Raw genomic sequence first — 18,647 nt, 5'->3', positions numbered from 1 at the left:
AATAAGAATATTTTAAAAGATAATTATACAAATAAAGTATTTTTTGTAAATCAAGAAGACAATAACTAGTTGCTAGTAGAAACTAGGGCAACACTTTGCTCTAATATCATGTAAAATTATGTGATGTAACTTCCAAGATGAAATATCATTACTATTATTTATTTATTTTATTTAACTTTGTATTTAAGAATATCATTCACACTTTATTAAGAAGTTGCTTAAATTAAGCATAAGAAATAAACTTTCGTACTGTCCATGGATATAGAAACTCGTCTATTTTAGTTGATGGTATTTATCAACGAGTAGTGGCAGATAACTTGCAACTACATTGGACAGTCCCAGGAAATGGAAGTTGTTGCAGAGACTGCGAGGATTGCCAGGAACCCACCTCCTCTGAATGCCAAACGTGAGGCGGGGGCGTGTAGAATGGAAGAGATGATCCATGGCTTCAGACACCGAGTTGCTTGAATATCACCTGAAATGACATTCTGGGCCATACACCTCTGACACATGATCCGTTCACCAAGGTTACGACGAGACCAGATTGGCCTCGACTATCCAAGGTCTTGTATGCTGACAGTTGATTTCCACCATAATGAGCTATCCATGCACACATCTCGCTGCTTTCAGCTTACATTAGAACTACGGATATGGTATAGTTTGCAACTATCAGGGGAACAAGTTCAGGTTGAGCAGATACTATGAGCACGCTCAATTCATGCATGTGACGAAGTTGAAATGTACCTCATGTCATTAATTTTCCAGTAACGCCCGACAGCATGAGTGTATTTATTAGTAGAATAGACTTCAGCGAAAACAATATCTACTACTGCGAATCAATCCAGGTGTGCCAGCAGTGTTTGATTGGCAATTTCAAAAATTCTGTAAGAATGCATGAACGACAAATTAAATATAATTCGTTTTTCTCAAACCGCAGCATTGCCATCACCTCTGCTAGGTTATTCGCTCGGTTCGGGATTGTAATGGAGAGCTGGTAAATGTAATTCGTTGTCCAACATTTCGGAAATTTTCAAGATAAGTGTCCAATGGCCCTGACAATTGGCATACATATTCCACGGTCACGAATAAATATAGCACGAAATTGAGGGGGAATTACATGTCACAAGTGCCCAGAAGGAGTGGAAATCAGGAGTGCGGTTTAGATGGTTAGAAAAACTTGGATTCCAGAATACTCCTCTAAAGAATACCAATACTTCTGTACAACGGTAGCACCGCGTATAGTATACAGCCTAGAAAACGCTCATTCCAAATTAACGCAGCGCAGTGTTGCATGTAAAATACCAGTAGCAACCACATTCCTGTATTCTAATCCTCATATGTTCGGCACTCATCAGATTCGGGGTTGTCTGCGCAGTATTTCTCAAGGGGGTCGCCTGAGGTTTTCTCTCGGTCGCGCTGGTGGGCAGCCTCAGCTGTTAACTCCTCCACCTCGTCCCATGCCACGGCGCATGGGGCAGAAGTAGGATCCTCTTCACAGGCCTTCTGAGCCTCAGCAATAGCATTAGGAATCTGTGCAGAAGAAAGTTCAGTGAGTTGCCAATCGCTAGGATCGATGGAGATGAATTGCGATTCGCAAGTTTTAAAAGGAAGTTTTCTACAAGGACAAAAATCTAGTAACAACACTCGAGGGATATAAATAAATAATCATCCCTAATGAAAGATAAAAGCTGCCAGTGTAAGGAGGCAGAGCCAACGGCAAGGGAATTGCACAGTGCTGTAAGCCTCGTTCAAGAGAATACAGCCACTATTTCAACGCTCACTCATTGCAAATACCACTGTACTGTCACCACTATTACAAGATCCATTACCTGTAGGAATCTTAGCCAAGATTGAGTCAGAATTAAATTCTCATTCAGCCACTATGAACAGATAAATTTCTACAAATTCCAAAGTGCGACACTCAGAATGCATAACTCTAAGGAATCGGTTAAAACCACAAACCGTTAATAAAAACAAAAATCACGACGCGCATGGTAGCCACAATCTCAAACACTGCACAACGATCAAAGGCATCTCTCGGCCAACCTTATGGTCAGACAAACGCGAGGGTACTCACCTTGTCCTTGACGTCTTCCCGGTTCGGGGGAGTAGCCATGGCAACGACGCACAACCGCCTGTTTACCTTCAAGGGCGTCATCCGGACAGTTGAAGCGGTGGAGAAAGTCGATTGCGAGAGGGAAGCAACGGGCGCAGCGGGCAAGGCAGCGCAGGCGGAGGAAGCCACAGTGAGGGCCGCCATAGCTCCTAACTTGGCAAAGGATGGGGGAATATCGGTTCAGACCTCCGCAAAGCACACAAATTCAGAGTACTACTACGAGAGAGAGAGAGAGAGAGAGGCGCAAAGTGGAAGAAGATGAAGTCTAGGGATCGAGGAAACATCAGGAAGATATCTCTGCGGATTGCGATGGCAAAGCAAAATGAAATTGTGGTGGACAACGCTGCGGAGCAGGGACGACACAGGTAGGAAAGAGGGCGGACGGATGGATTAATTTATTGACGTATGGATGAAAAATATTCATTCGTTCCCATCTGAGTTCATCCCCCACTTATCCTTTATCCTGGAAGTAGTAGAGCTGATGTACACTTACTTTTGCCAGCCCTACTTTCACGTACGTAGGCTCGGAAAGTGATGAGGAGCCTTCCCTGGGAGTCTTTTCAGATTAATCTCTCTCTCTCTCATTCTCTCTCTCTCTCTCTCTCATTCTCTCTCTCTCTCTCAGAATTCTTTTCATATTTTGTTGTTGGAGATCACATGGATATCATTCTTCTTTTTAAAGTTAAAGAACCAAATAATAAACACGTTTTACTTATTCGAATCCAAGTGTTTATGTGCGATCTTTGTCCATATGTATATTCTCATTCGTTTTAGTAAAATCTAAACATATCTGGTGAGAATACCATTTATTTCTTCATGTCACGATGCTATGTACTGAAATCATATATATGTAATACTATAGAAAATTAATAATTAGTAGTGTTAAAGCTTACAAGTTGTTTAAGCAATTTTTCTTTATATTTTGTATCCTCTTTGAACTTATACAATAAGTGTAAATTACACATTATTTTATCCTTTGGAAAGCATCTATAATTAATATTTAATTTATTTTATATATACTTATATTTATATAGATTTTATTCTGATTCATTAAGCAATTTTCAAGAATATAAAGTATAGTTCAAACAAATAAAAACATGTAGTAAATTCATTTAAAAAATTCAAGATAGTTTCATTTTAAAATTGATAATTATATATATTGTTGACATTTTAATTTTTTATAAAAAAAGAAAAAAAAATAAATATTTTTATTTCAAATATACATTTTAAATGTAAATTTTCAATGTGTTTGCATTCTTCAAATTAATCATTAATATTTTTAAAGATGACAAATTATTTGATCCTTGAATTTATTAATTTTATAAATTCTATATTGAATTAGTTAATGCAATTGAATTAGGATATTGCTAATGCCACCACAATATGTCATCTACTACGTATCATCATAGTTTTTACTAAAGCTACTGCAAGTTGCCCTAAACTAGCATTATACACCATAATACACTTTATGGTACATTGCTAATGTACATCACAGTATATAAAATGTATATTCTTTATAGATGTAAATTTTAATATTTTATAAAGTATATTGTGATGTGCAATACAAGTTCAGGGCAACATGTGATGACATTAGCAAAAATTGTGATGACATGTAGAAGATGGCAAGTTGTGGTGGCAATAGCATAAAATTGTTGTGGTATCAGTAACATGCTTGAATTATCTTGTGTCATGCTTAATAGTTCATTCAAACTTTTTTTTAAAAAAGTACTTGAGACCTCCAAAAATACAATAAATTTATTCACAAATTATATATTTTTAGTTATAAAATTGGACCTAAATTATAAATAAATCTTTTAAATATCCATTGTTTAACAAATCAAACAAAAAATCCACAACTTCAAATCTTATGAAAATTTATGCAATTAGTTTTAAAAAATTCATCAAATTTATAATTTATGCAATTAGTTTTAAAAAATTCATCAAATTTATAATTTATGCAATTCAAAAACAAAAACAAGAATTTCAAAAAGAAGAAAGAAAAGAAGAAACTCATTTATAACATTGTAAAGGCTTCTTTACAAGATTTGTGGGGCATATAAACTTGACATTCACTTGTTATATTCAATCTTAATAAAACTCATATATTGTACATATAATCAAGAGGCAAAACCTTTAATATCTTTAATAGAGTCCAATTATTCTAAATTAAAATAGACTAAAATCCCACTCTAAAGTAAAAAATATTAATGACTATTAATTTTTCAATACAATCATAGTGTAATGGAATTATTTACATTAATATTTAGTAATATTTAAAAATACTTTATATTGCTAAATTTTCCTTTCTATAATACAAAAGACAGTTGAGTGCCTACTTCTTCTCACTATTGTATTTGTATCAAGTATAGTATAAAATATAGAATTGTTAAATTGGCCCACCTTTCTTCTAAATTGACCCACCTTAGACAAGAAATCATACATAAGGAATCCAACAGCTTAGTTCCCCGCCTGGGAGCGCGGAAAACGATGGTTGGGAACGCGGGGAACGGTGGTTGGGAGCGGGAGGGCTGACAAGACGTTGGTTGCGTCGTAGTTGAGAAACCGAGCAAGTCTTGCCTCCATGGAACCATGGGCCGAGGGCACCTTCCTCGCACCTTCCGCGCGACTCTCCATTCCCACCCTCCCTTGAATTCCCCTCGCCCCCTCCTTCGCGAGCTTTCTCCCTCTCTTAATTTTTTTGCCCTCATGGTCGCAGCCTCGATCGCGCTGCATTGCGCTCTCGCTGCCTTGGATCGGGGTTTCTGCCTTTAGACCTGCTTCCCTTTGAGCTTGGAGTAACTTGAAACCGTCCGGGGATGGCTTGGATGGCGTATTGCTAGGGAAGTGGAAGCAGATTTGACGATAGGAAGGATTGTCTGTTAGAAGGAGTCATGGAGACTTCGGAGCGAGAGCGGCATTGGCCACCCGATCGACAGCTCTATGCTCTGCTGCATTTATCTCCTGAGGCCTCCGACGATGATGTGAAGCGGGCTTTCAGACATTGGGCGCAAATTTACCACCCTGACAAGCACCAGACGCTGCAGGTTTTACTCCTCCGCTTTTGGGTATCAGGTTTTGTCGCGAGCTTGGGCTGGTGTCGGAATCTGCCGGAAGCATGAAGATGTTCGCGTAATTAGGGCATGATGAGAGAGTGGAGCTTCCTCACAGAATAACTGTCAGATTCTCGTGAGATGCGCAATGACTGTTGTAGGGTCTCAAACTTAGTTTGAAGGTTTTCTGGTCGTAATATCATGTCCTTTTCTGCTTTTTGTGGTGCGCTCAATCATCCTTTGGATTTGGTTGATGTTTTATTTGATTTTGTTGAAATCTTGGGTAAATTATATTCATCGAGGATGTTTGTGCGGAAGCTAAGAGAATCCAGGTTGGACTCTGGTCTCAGAACACAGTCAAGATTAAGTGTAATAGTTGTGTACACGTTTAGTTAGAGGTGCCGTTCGACTGGAATATTGAGTTGCGGTTAAATCAGGTTGACATGCTGTTGAATCATTTTTTATTAGCTGCGTGCGTCGGAAGTGTGAAGTCAACAGTCATTAGTTGCAATTGACAATCAAGTTCGTCAACCTAGCAGTCATCGTCTGCATTTTTCACTCATGAAATCCTCTATCTTAAATCCCGACTCTTGCAATCCCCATTTAGTTGCGGTACAACACTCTGAATGTGCAGTTATCCTTCTATAGTATTTTTAAAGAATTCAATCCTGTGGTTTTTTGCGTAGAAAGTTCTTTCCCGTGCAAACGTTGCTTGATGACTCTTAATGATTGTGAAGTCATGACGTTGAGGGCAGCTCAAGGATTAAAATGCCTGCGGTTCTTTTCTGAGTCGTGAGGTTTCTTAGGTTCATAAGTTGTTGTGTACGTTGTGAAATTGCATGAATTTCGTGCTCAACCTATCGGCTGTTTGGCAACGCAAAGTGATGTACTCCTTCTTGTCAAGGAAATGGCGGGATTGTTTTCCAGGTATTACTGAATCGTATGTGTCGCTCAAAGCCGCTTCCTTTGTTTTAGATTTCGCCCATGTCGTTTTTTTGAGTTCGGAACCTCCACTTCTACAGATTCTGCTATTGGTCACTGGTCATACTTTGAAGATTGTGTACACGCCAGGACTCTTGCTCTCGTTCGTATGTTCTTGTCGACCTGAAGACACAAAGCGGCGTGCGTTTGAATTATGTGGCTCAAGAGTTGTATATGAACTTAGTGAACGATTTCTGGAGCTATATACTACGTTATATACTTTACACTATCCTGTGTACTTAGCAAAAGATCTTGGTTCAAGGTGACTGGATCCCCATTTGAGAAACTGTTATTATACTCATCTTGATTTATTAGTTATCAACAGATGCAGGATGCTGCTACTCAAAATTTCCAGAAGATTCGGGAGGCATACGAAATTTTGAGTGATGAGCGAAAGCGGCAAGTGTATGATGTCTACGGAATGGAAGGCTTAACTTCAGGTTTAGAGTTAGGTCCGAAGTTGAAATCAAGACATGAGGTTAGAGCTGAGTTTGAACGCTTACAGCAACGCCAAGAAGAGAGCAGATTGGCAGCTCATGTCCACCACAGAGGATCATTGCTAATGAACTTATCCTTACTACCAGTGTTGGAATCGTATGATCCCCTAAGCATGAGCGGGTTTGTTCTCTGATCATAATTTAATGTACTTCATTGCCTGGTCCCCGTTCAATGTTTACTTACATTTCGGAGGGCTTCTCGAGGCATTTGGTTAGATTCAAGTTGGAGACTGTTGACGGCTGTAAATTTATGAATTGAGGAGAAAGTTGCATCCATGCACAAATTTCTCGGACCTTTATTTGTAGCTGTCCATCGATTATCTTTTAAATTTTGTTTTTCGTGCAGCATGGCTATGACAACACTAGTGCAAGCACAGGTATCGAAAAGGGATACCGTCATGTTGGGAGGGAATATGGCTTTGAGGAGTGGTTTAGGCAGGGGCTCTGTGACAATGGGTTTAAGGCGCCAACTTTCACCAATATCAACGGTAGAATTTCTAGCTATGGCTGGGCTCCGCTCGATTTTGAGTCTACAAACTTCAAGGTATGTGGTTTTCATTGTAAATGAGATTTTCTGTTCGTTGCGGGTCCAAGGAGATTTAAGATTGGTGTTAGTTTTATTAATCTGGTTCGTTGCAGTGAGAAACTGCTTTATGGTAGTTCTTGACTCAAAATGCTGAGTTTGGTGGTTGCAGGCAACTTTCTACACATTCAAGGGGGACTTTAGGATTATCAGTTTCGTTGAGGGATGGTTCAGTCACGTTAGCAAATAATTGGTCACGCCTTCTGACAGAGGACACTACAGGCAATGTGAGTGGGGTTTTCTTATTTTCCTTTTTAATTCATCATCAGATTGCCATCAAGGGAGAACAAGTGATTCTCTTCCTTGTGAAATGTTGAGATGTATTGATGGCTCACAGTTTCGGATACTCATGATCTTAGTGTTGAAAATGTACAGATACAACTAGTTATTGGGTCAGATACTGGAATCTCAGTCGGTTTGCGTAAATATGGCAAGAAAAATGCTGGCTCAGCAGATGTGAAGGTATTAATTGTGAGAACTGTATTGCTGTGCAAATATAGGTGAGTACTTTCATACAGTGTATTATATACTCCACACTGATCAGATTGCATTAAAACTTGATCATATCACTGATAACTGGAGTTTTTCGCATTGATTGTGGGTATGAACTACTGGATGAATCAGTTTGTTGCTGCTGAAGTGGATGGCAATTATCATTACAACATCACTGTGTAATTTAGAATCTGCAACTCAAAGAAACCTCTGACTAAGTGAACTTTGCTTACTTGGTGATTCTGAAGGTAGGTCCTACCACCTTTGGAGTATCAGGTCAATACATTCGCCATTTTTCTTCCAAGTCGCAAGGTCGACTCTCCGGAAAAATCGGCAGGTTGGTAACACTTACCGACATCTGAGGCATCAACTTGGTGGAAAACAACTCAAATGTTCACTAATTATTCCAAGCCATCCATATTGTATGAATTGTGAAGAGGATGCTACCATTCTTAGAATGATCGTTTTTCCTCGGGCAAGCGATCTTTCAGATTGTTGTTCTGTGACAAAAATCGCAGCTAGTTTATATTAATGTTCATATTTTTCACAGTATTTGCTCAATGAGTTCTTGGAATTTTTTTTTTTTTTTGTCTTTTCTTTCTTTGTGAATGGTTCAGCACTGGAGTAGAAGTTAAGGTGGGTGGGGAGAGAAGACTTTCTGAGCACAGTTCTGCTGCCATGTTCTGCGTGCTTGGACTTCAGGTTTTCACACCACTTTTTTCAATTGCATCTATTAGATTCTGAATCTTTAATTTCCAAAATCTCTTAATTTTTGAGGTGTATCTAAAGAAAATCTTCTACATGCCGCACGGTAATTGAAATTGCTTGCAAGCAGTGTGCGTATTGATTTTTGTGTCTTATAACCAATTTTCGTTTTCTTTGCGATCTTGCTAGTTGAAGCTAGTTATATTGTCTTTGATGACCTTTGCATTCTTTCTTCACATCCACCAGCTTGCAATTTGAAAGTCCTCCCCTTAGCATTTTCACTGAGTTGTATTGCAGGGTGTTTCTTGGAAAGTCCGATTCACCCGAGGAGGCCAGAAGTTCGTCCTTCCTGTGAGTGGTCTTCTTAGTCTCTACATACTGGATGTGTAATCTGGTGATTATCGACTAGAAGTTTTACATGTTTTGATTAGTGATTGTTAGGATGTGAGATGTCTGAACTGCATCAGCTTGATTTTCTGTGAACGTCATCATGCAGAGGTCATTTTAGATAACCATCGATTGTGCATTAAATAATAATTACAAAGGATGAAATTGAGGTATAGTACACCAATGTTTCACCAGATTATGCTCTGCCCAACATTGAATCCGTATATTGCTGCTGGTGCTTTAATTATGCCATCATCCATTTACGCAATACTTAAGGTACCTTCTCTTCTTGTTTATTCGGACACCAATCTTTACAGGTTGATGTCCTGAATTCCTATCGCTTTCGAAAAATTGAGAAAGAGTGTATCCACAACTAGCGACTTCGTTTTTTAGCTTGTGAACACTTGATGTCATAAAAATTTGAAATATATAAGCTTTCGTGCATACTGAATTCGTGTGTTTTGTCACGATATTCAGACCTTCGTTTTTCAACCTTACAACCTCCGAAGAAATAGACGAAAGAGCCTGGAACTTAGGCGAGCAACTTACACACAGGTTACTCCGATGATTCTTTCAAACGTCCCTTACATACCTCTGGACATTCTATTTTTCTGAATCGAAGTTTGATCTGTTTTTCAGTCTTTAACACAAACGTAGTGAGGAAAATTCCTGACGTAACAATGAGTTCAGTACTGGAAGGCTGCTTGTGTATTCTATTTTGTGTCATAAGTTAAGTAATCTTGTCTTCTTGCATCCAGGTTATTGAGGCGAGGGCTTCTTCGGAGAAATCACAATTATTATTGAAGAATGTAGCAGAGAGGAAGAAACAAAAGCAAGCACAACGGCAGGGGTTAGTTGTTCTGGCAGCCGTTTATGGTGATATTAGGGAATATGAGCTAGAGATAAATTGTGTGGATAAGTCTGCAAGCACCGAAGACAATGATGCGGATCTACCTCCTCCCTATTTAGATGTTGCCATTCCTTTACAGTTCTTGGTTGATGATCTTGGACGCCTTCAGGTATTTGTATCTTTTGCACTTTGCTTACCTTCTTCTTTATCAGTCTTGTAATTAGATCGTAGGAACAGTTTCAAGGTGCTGGTTGAAGCTCAGCATGGTGATCCGGAAAAGGAACCAACATTCTCTTGCTTTATGAAGCCCTCTTTTGGGACCCTAGAACTTAGTCTTACTGAAATGTATCTGGATTTTTGTCAAGAGCATTTAATTTATGCTTTGCGTTGGTGTTTTAATAGCTGCACGAAGGAATCAGTAAGGCCGGTCTTATGGGTTTTTGTGATCCATGCCCGGGTAAATCAAAGCAGTTGAAGGTGGCTTATAGCTATTCAGGTTGTCAACATGAGGTATGTTTTTCTTTTTTGTAACTGGAACAACGCAAATATATTAATGCCTACAAGAGTGGGATAAAATCCTTCTATTTGGAATGGTACGGACTTACTTGATGCAAATGAACAATGGACTTTAATTTTCGTTGGGTGTTGAGTTCACATTTTCTGTGCTTGCAAGTTTTAAGAAACAAGCGATACATGTCTCATTCATATTTTTCATCTAAGATGTTGCGTCGATGAGCGCAGGTGGTTGTTGGAGACTTCGATGAGTTGAAGATACCGCAGGAAGCACATAGGATCCAACATTCTTCGTCAGAGAACCTTGATCAAGTGGATTAACTATCCTTCTCTTTCTTCTCTTTGGCATGTATCTTGTGTTTCATTGAGTTGGTCATGAGTTTTCAAATCTCATTTTGAATGAACTGAATTGCTTTTTACTCTAGAAGGATACTCCTATGAAGGTGGGTAATCTTCTTGAAAGAATTGGGTCATACATATATGCGAACCAATAGCTCCGCAACGTGTCTTGCCTTTTTCTGAGATTGATTTGTTCATGAGAGAAGCAAAAGATGTATTTCATGATTTTATGATTCAGAGACTAGTTACTTGAGCGTATAATTAATGCTAACTCAACCATATCACGCCCTTTGAGATGCGTTTCAAGCAGGCAGTTTCAGCTTGTCTCGCATTGTGGGAAAAGTTACTGAAACTTAAAATCTATTCCCAATTGTTGCGATGTTCTCATTTAAATGAGACTATGCAAGAGAGTTGATACAATTGCGGGTCTTTGCTATGATTCTTTTGGATGTCAGAACTAAGTAGTCTCTTGATGTTCTTCCTATGATTCGTTAAATTTTAGCCCCCATGGATTTTATTTTTCTTGATAGCGCACAAAAAAGCAACACGCTGAAACTAAAGAACTTTTGAATTTATTGTTTGCCATTCTCCCCGGTAATCTCGTTTTCGTTAAAATGCACTGCATTCATTTTGAGTGTTTGTTCTTCTCTTCATATTCTACGAGGTCTTCTGCATGTGGTTTACCTTCAATGATTATCTGAATCACTAGTTGCTTTTTCAATTTTTAGTAAAAGCATTACTCTCAGTCCTGTAGAAATCTGCAAGCATGGATGATAAGTCTGAAGCTTTGTGTCATTGGGGATTTCGGACATGGCAGAGATCATCGTTTTGGTTGCAATACGGCAGATTGAGACAGCATTTGCAGGCATGTGACTTATTGCTAGAGCAGATTAATGCTCGTGCAGTCCTGCCAGGAAGACATAAGGTTGATGTTCCAACCAGGATCGACAGGGGAGTCCAATATAAGCATGTGCCTGGGCTGCTGTGTGAAGTCCCTTCTCATGTGACTCGTGCGTCACCTTTTGATGTTGCATTGAACCTTAGATTCAATCCCCCAGAAAATGTCGATTCATATCATAGCTGTCGTGATGAGTTGAAGCTTCCTGATCCTTCTGTGTGTACACCAATTTCAGAAACTCAGGTCTCCATTTCTGCCAAAGAGTCCTCTCAGATCCAACTTCCTGACATCATTTGTACTGAACTAGAAACCTGTGAGAATTCTGACCTTGCCTCCGAGAACTTCGAGTTTGGCCACAGCAATTGTAGTGGACCTTTAGTTCCTTGTTCCTTAGAGAATGTAGCCTCTCTTGCTGTCAATGACTTTCCTGTTTCAGCAGTCAATGAAGATGAAGCTCGTGGTTCTAGTTTTATTCCCAACAGTTCTCCACAGCTTCCTACTGTAAGTGCTACCTCTGCCTCCTGTATTGTCGAACGGCCTTCAATTCCTCAGCCTGTAAGTACCAGCACCATGGCAGGGCGAACTTCGTTCTGCAGGATAGAAGCTTTTGTTGTTCGTAGCAAATCGGTCAGATCAATACCTGCTCAACAGTATGAGAGGACATCTAAGTCTATGAAGTGAAGACTCGCATTGCCCACGTTGCTGACATGTAGGTCTATAGACTGCTAAAATGCTTTCAATGCTGTGTGCGTTGTTTATTAATTAGTTGCCTGTGGGAAGTACGGACTTGGGAGTCGTAGTTTTTTGGGTCTTTGTCAGCTATAAATCCTTGTTTAAATCACGTAGTTAATGATCAGAATTGCTGTTTTTATGTTAACAAAGTTGTAAGTGAAAGGAGCCTCTGATAACAACGTTAAAAATATACCTTAAGAATGTATCTTTTTGCAACAATATCAATGTTCAAGCTCATATGAATTCATGTATCACTTTGAACAAGTTCGTCAATTTTGATTTAACTTCTAATAAGTCTACATTCATTCTGCTTTAAGAATATCACATGATGGAATTTTAAGGGTTGCAGGGCTCAAAATAATTTTTATGAATAAGATGATTCAGTTTTATATATAATTTTAGATAATGCGTTTCCTTCTAAAAAAAGAAGAGATTAAAAGAAATGCTTTTGATCTTCATATTCAAATATAAATTAGTTTATGATTTCTTTTTTGTGTTTTTTTTAATTAATTCTGAATAATATGAACATGCTTTGAAAAATATTGGATTTACTACATAAATTTATACCATGATATATCATTTGACAATTTTCTATTCTATGTTATTTATACCATGTTAATAGGGATTCATTGCATGTATGTATGAATTTATGTAAGTATATATATATATATATATATATAAGAATCACATTAGAAAATTTTAATTAACATGAATTTGCAATTTGTGTGTAATAGGAACTTGAGAGAAAATCTTTTTCAAATGACAATTGTTCTACGCATGGCTCACAATTCCTTCTTCAAAGAAATTGCAAAAACCAATCAAAAAGATTACAAGCTGATAAAGTTTCTCAACACCCAAAAAATAAACACTTTAATATCAAAGGATTGAAAGTCCATTCTGTGGATAATAGTGAAATTAGATTACAGATGCAAATATATCCTTGTAAAATTCAACCAACAAGGGTTGGTATCAAATGTACATCTCAAATTTTCACAATTGATGATTTTGGAAACAAGATTCTGAAATCACTTTCTTTGAAAAAAAAACATAATTGTGGTAGTTCTTTTCCAAAAACATTCAAGTTTTTAGCTACTACTTCACAATATAATGAAGTGGCATATTTTGAGGGGATTCAAAAAGCTATGTTTATACAACAAGAAACCCAAGTTGTAGAATTTATTGGAAAAACATTTGAAGTCATAATTGACCGTTTTTGTAGTTTACAAGCAATTGTTGGGCAACAGCAATCAAAAATCTTTGACATAAAAGGCACATCAAATTGTTATGAAAATAAGGATTTACAAAAAAAATCACATAAATACTATTCTATGGATTTTCAAATGCAAGAAAAAATTCACCAAAATATATTGGCTTTCAAAACCATGGTTGAATATATAGTTTTCAAGAATGTAATGTGTATCTTAATGGAAAATAAATTAGAAAAATATACACATACACCTCATTGTGATGATTTGTGTTGGGTGCCTAATAATAACAAAGCTATTAGACTTCAAGTGGATTCAATTCACGTTTGGTTTGTAGCTCAAGATCTTATTTACAAGAGACAATCTACTTTTGACATAGTTGATTATAATTTTGGAGATAATGCAAATATTTTCAAATGGAAAGATGAAGACAAATGTTGGAATAAAATGTCCTTTTGTAAATACGGGTCAAAGATTAAAGAGCATCCCATATTTGTGTCAAATTTAACCCTTGTACATATGACAAATTCTTGTTTTCTTACATGCAAATATATTATTGATTCTTCGAATCAAAATAAAAACTCTTGTTATGAAATTACTTTTGGACCTCAATTTAAATTACCAGAATACATAGTTATATATCCAATTGCAACAATTTTACTCTTCGGCTCAACCTATCAGCTATGGTCTCAATTGTTATTGGTATGCCTATGCATTAATGCACACATCAAAAAAATTTAAGCATCATAATTTATTTTATTTTATTTTTGTTTAAACTTATCAATTTAGACCTAGATATGTAGAATACATATCTACAATGCATAAAAGTTGGTACATGATTTACTTCTTTTTAATGTTTTTACATATTAACAATAGAGTTTTAATCTAAATTTTAGAATTTATATAATTGTTAAAACCAATAAATTTTTATTTAATTCTTAAAAGGCAATGGAACAAATACCTAAAAAATACATATGCATGAAGACATATAAATGGAACGTATATTTTGGTTTTAAGCATTTGCAACAGTGGAGCCATTGTCTTACATTAGATTTTCAACAAGAATGGTATTCCTTTCCATTCTTATATATAATTTTTTCTAAATATAAAATCTGATAGTTTTGAAACTTGAATTTAAAAAAATATTATATCATATATATATATATATATGATATTTCTTTTGATCTGGATACAGTTTTCTTGCTATTTCCAAAAAACTATTATATTGTGCAAGCAAAGCTTTTGGCAATAATGAAACCCTACATATTCACATGTTATTCCAAGGAGCTTACTTTAACCAATTTCATTCTATATTACATAATTCAATGTGCCACATAAAAAATTTGGTATGATGCTTAACATGTAATTTAATTACATTCATTTTTATATTTTATTAGTTTATTTATGTGCTTTTCAAAAGAGTGTTAAATTAGTTATTTCAATAGACTTTCTTATTTCATATATGTATGTAAGTATGTTAGTGTATATACATACATACACACATATATAACAAAGGGTATTTACAAAAACCATGAAATATTTTACAAAATGGCATTTTTTTTTATGTTTAAACAATTGTGAGAGTTGGTTACCAGAACAAATAAGGTGGATTTAGTTTAAATGTAAGTTGGGTTACTCTAGTATTCTTGTTTGAGAACAGACACCATTTCAATACTTAGAATTATGGTTTCTTATTTCTTAAATATTTTATATCTTTTCATACTTTTAAGATTTGATTTTTCGTCAGAAAGGAAATACCAAATATGAAGAAATAGAAACCACTTTTTTTTTTCCTGTTTTGTAGAATTCAATCAAAAAAATGAAAAAATGGTTTTCAACATATATTTACCATCATTTTATAATGGTAAAAGTTGAAAAGTATTGTTTTCTTCCATAATTGTTGTAAAACTAGTTCTGTGTTTGTACATGAATCCGTTTCGTTTTTATACAAATACAATAATGATATTAATGATAATAATGATGATGATTATTATTTTATGTTTTGCTAATCATGTGTTTGTGAATTAGTTTGAAGATGTATGTACGAATTAAATCAAAATTATAAACTTATTCTAATTCTTTTATAATTCATGTTATTCGTTTGAATAAGTCAATTTCCATGAATTATGATCGCTTAATTTATAAGAACTTGGATAGTTAGGTTAAATTTGAAATCATACTGTAATTCTGCAACAAAGGTGGATCCCCAAGTTATTTCAAAAACTCAACAAAAACAATTTCTGGTGTGTAAATTTCAGGCTTCGTGTCTAAGAAGAGAGTTATTTATTAACAAGAAGAATAATTCCATTTGTGAAGTTTTCAAGTTTGTTTTTAATGGTCCTCAAGAAAATTCTTGTGTACTTATAGGATTGGAAGACAACGTGTTTTCATGTATAATGGATGAATCCAATTTCAAAACTGGTACCAATGAATTTCCAAATTTTCTCCACATTTTGTGCTTGGAAGATATTTTTAAAATACAAAAATCCAAGAACGTATCTAATATTTATAAAATAGAGGCTGAGGAAGAATTTCCAGAGTACTACAGAGGCAATTTTGTAGATGAAAGAAGAGTTATTAAGGTTAGAAGCACATTTTCACATGAGATAGACAAAATCGAAACACCATTTATAAATGGCGTTCTTTTCCAATTTTTCACAGATATAATGCTTACAAAACACAACAACAATGACTCTTTAAATAATTGTAACACTATTCTGAAACTAATTTTAACTTCAATTGTAGTCAATAACTTACAAAGAACTCTTGAACTAGAATATGATTCCAAACAACTAACTTTACTACAAAACTTCAAATTTGGGAGTTCTAATTATGTCAAACCAAATGTACCATTGAAAAGCCACAATGAAAATAACATGAATGTTATTCTCCAAGTTCATTTTGTTTTAATAGATATATTAGAGGAACTGCATAATATCACTTACTATAATGAAGTAATGAATAAAAAGATAAAAAATGAGCATGTTGATGATAAGAGAAGGCAATTTTATTTGGATTTTGATAAGAATATTGTACGAACGAAGGAATTTAGAAATTATAAAGATAAAATTCCTACAAAAATTACTTTGATTGATAATTGTGTGAATAAAGGACAAAAGTATGAAAATAACCAACTTCTAGTGGATGAAATTCAATGCAATTTAATTTCCAACCTTAGTAACGAACGTGTGAGACAAAACGTATTTGATGATGAATCTAATTGTTACCACTTAAAATTTTCTTTCACAAACTATTCATCAAAATATTGTCACATTGAATCTGATTGCCACATAGTTAAATGTTTTGTTCAAAATTCTCACTTTATGCAAGAACCAACTAATGAGATCAATCAAGAAGCAATCAAAAAAATCAAAACCATTTCAAAAGATTCACCCAATAAAATTCACAAAAATCCCGAAAAAAATAAAATACTTGTTCCACAAAAACAACAAAACATTGAGTTTGGTAACCAAATGCATGAGTTGTCTCTTGATACATGTTCACATGATTTGAGTGAAAGAAATGAGAAATTATTTAATAGTGATCAAAGTATCAATGTGATTCATCATGAATTACCAACTATTGAGCACATTCAAATAGTAGCACTAAAAAATGAATATGAATTCAATATCCTTCTTAAAAATTACACATACAAATGTAGACAATCCGCAACCAATTTTACAAGTAGTATCCCATGTTCTTTGAAGCCTCCATGCACAAGTGATAAGATGTTTTTTCAAAAAGATATATTTCAAAATCATGTAGTTAATCTTAGACATAATGATAGCTCCACATCATATCAACTACCAAATGGTGCAAAAGCTTTAAAACCCAATATTACACCTTATGTAAAATCCATTCAAAGAACTACTAATAATAATAACAAAAATGATGAAAAAATATTAAATCAACCCAAAGAGTCATCTTCTCAAAGCCATTCAGCTACACCAAAATATGATGGCAATTTTCAAAATAAAGGACATTATGCTGCAACAGATCCAATGGATTCATGGGAAATATCAACTCTTCCCAATCCACAACATCGTTGCAAAGCACATCTTTGTTCAAAAATAAAATTAAGTGAGAAAGAAAACAAAACATTGTATCCTTGCAATCCATATCCTTATCAAAGAAACGAACCCTACAAAAGTAAACTCAATGATAAATCTAAACAAAGTAAACCAAATGTTTATCCCTTTTATAAAAAGTGCAACTATGGGAAACAAAATATGAATACATTCTCTACCAAGAAAAAAACTTCTTTGAGTGTAGGTACTTACCAAAAGAAAAGAAGTATGACAAAATCGACTTTGCCAAATCTACACAATTATTCTAGAAGATGCCAATTCATAGTAGAAGATGAATTTTTCTTCCAATCTCAAAAGTCACAATTCAAACATAAAGCACGAGACAATATTAGTGATGAAAATTTTATTCCATTTGTGTTTGATGATGCAAAATTCATAATGCAAAATGATTCTGAAAGCATTGATTTTTGTAATATTTATGAAGAGGTAGTAAAGAAGATTGAACCATTTGCAAAAAGTACAAGGAAAAGTTTTGTTCCGCCAACTTTCTTACCCAAAATAAACAAAAACCATAAATTTTCCAAAGGTCAAAATTATTGTTTTGATGAAGATACTCAAACTTCTCCAAGTGTAGAAGATTCATTGATAAATGATGATCAATGGAATAGTTTGCAAGAAAAAACATGTAATGACTACATGCAAGATAATCCTCATCTTAAAAATGAGAATAAAATCACAATGACGTCATTAAAAGGAAAAGATGAGTGCCATCATATTAACAAAAAATGTAACTTGGAAAAGATTTATGGCAAATCGTATTTTTGTAATTCAATCAATAGACATACAAAAACATGCTATAAATATGTCTCTGAAAGTGATCCTCTTGATGTAATAAAAACCGGGAAATTCATTAATAGAGATGATCCAAAAGTGTGTACAAAATATGGCAAACAATGTCGGGAACAATGTATTGCTTTGCAAAAAGCTCGCTTAGAAGTATTAAACTGTACAAATGAACGTCACTTATATTCCAACACAGTTCAAAAAACATGGGAGCATGATTTTAATCAATTGTAGCATTCTAGCAATATAGATGAAGGTAACGTAAATGTACAAGATAAAGTGAGAAGGAAAGTAGTTGAAAATAGTTTAGAAAATGAGTGTAATTGTAACATATCAAAAAGGTGTACTAAAAATGTAATTTCAAAACCATCATCAAAACGTCAATAATAATTTGTTTGAAACAAAATTAGTGAATTTATTTTTAAATG

The 18,647-nt window shown here is 35.1% G+C and overlaps 2 protein-coding genes across 5 annotated transcripts; one reads left to right on the top strand and one right to left on the bottom strand.

Annotated features, from left to right (window-relative positions):
• Positions 1–1,137: 1,137 nt before the first annotated feature.
• LOC112280453 (calvin cycle protein CP12, chloroplastic) lies at positions 1,138–2,370 on the bottom strand. Its single transcript, XM_024515971.3, has 2 exons — positions 2,078–2,370; positions 1,138–1,530 (listed from the first exon to the last, which is right to left on the bottom strand). The coding sequence occupies exons 1-2, from the start codon at positions 2,258–2,260 to the stop codon at positions 1,327–1,329; spliced, it is 387 nt and encodes a 128-aa protein (XP_024371739.1). The 5' UTR covers positions 2,261–2,370; the 3' UTR covers positions 1,138–1,326.
• Positions 2,371–4,686: 2,316 nt separating this feature from the next.
• LOC112279573 (chaperone protein dnaJ 13) lies at positions 4,687–18,475 on the top strand. Of its 4 annotated transcripts, XM_090248724.1 has the most exons (18): positions 4,687–5,160; positions 6,473–6,765; positions 6,991–7,188; positions 7,340–7,454; positions 7,603–7,689; positions 7,968–8,056; positions 8,337–8,421; positions 8,722–8,775; positions 9,007–9,087; positions 9,289–9,366; positions 9,570–9,830; positions 10,064–10,171; positions 10,403–10,486; positions 12,878–14,050; positions 14,294–14,415; positions 14,544–14,694; positions 15,153–15,226; positions 15,607–15,767. In XM_090248724.1, the coding sequence occupies exons 1-18, from the start codon at positions 5,008–5,010 to the stop codon at positions 15,617–15,619; spliced, it is 3,219 nt and encodes a 1,072-aa protein (XP_090104850.1). In that variant the 5' UTR covers positions 4,687–5,007; the 3' UTR covers positions 15,620–15,767. The 4 variants fall into 4 exon arrangements, with proteins under 4 accessions (XP_090104850.1, XP_024369927.1, XP_024369929.1 ...); XM_024514159.3 differs by lacking the exon at positions 15,153–15,226 and having other exon boundaries at positions 15,607–18,475; XM_024514161.3 differs by lacking the exons at positions 14,294–14,415; positions 14,544–14,694; positions 15,153–15,226; positions 15,607–15,767 and adding an exon at positions 11,331–12,120 and having other exon boundaries at positions 12,878–13,015.
• The last annotated feature ends 172 nt before the right edge of the window (positions 18,476–18,647 follow it).

The sequence above is a fragment of the Physcomitrium patens genome, chromosome 3 (assembly GCF_059467195.1).
Source record: "Physcomitrium patens ecotype Gransden chromosome 3, ASM5946719v1, whole genome shotgun sequence".
NCBI lineage: Eukaryota > Viridiplantae > Streptophyta > Bryopsida > Funariales > Funariaceae > Physcomitrium > Physcomitrium patens.
The sequence above is the reverse complement of the archived record's forward strand: the minus strand, read 5'-3'. Positions and strand labels throughout refer to the sequence as shown.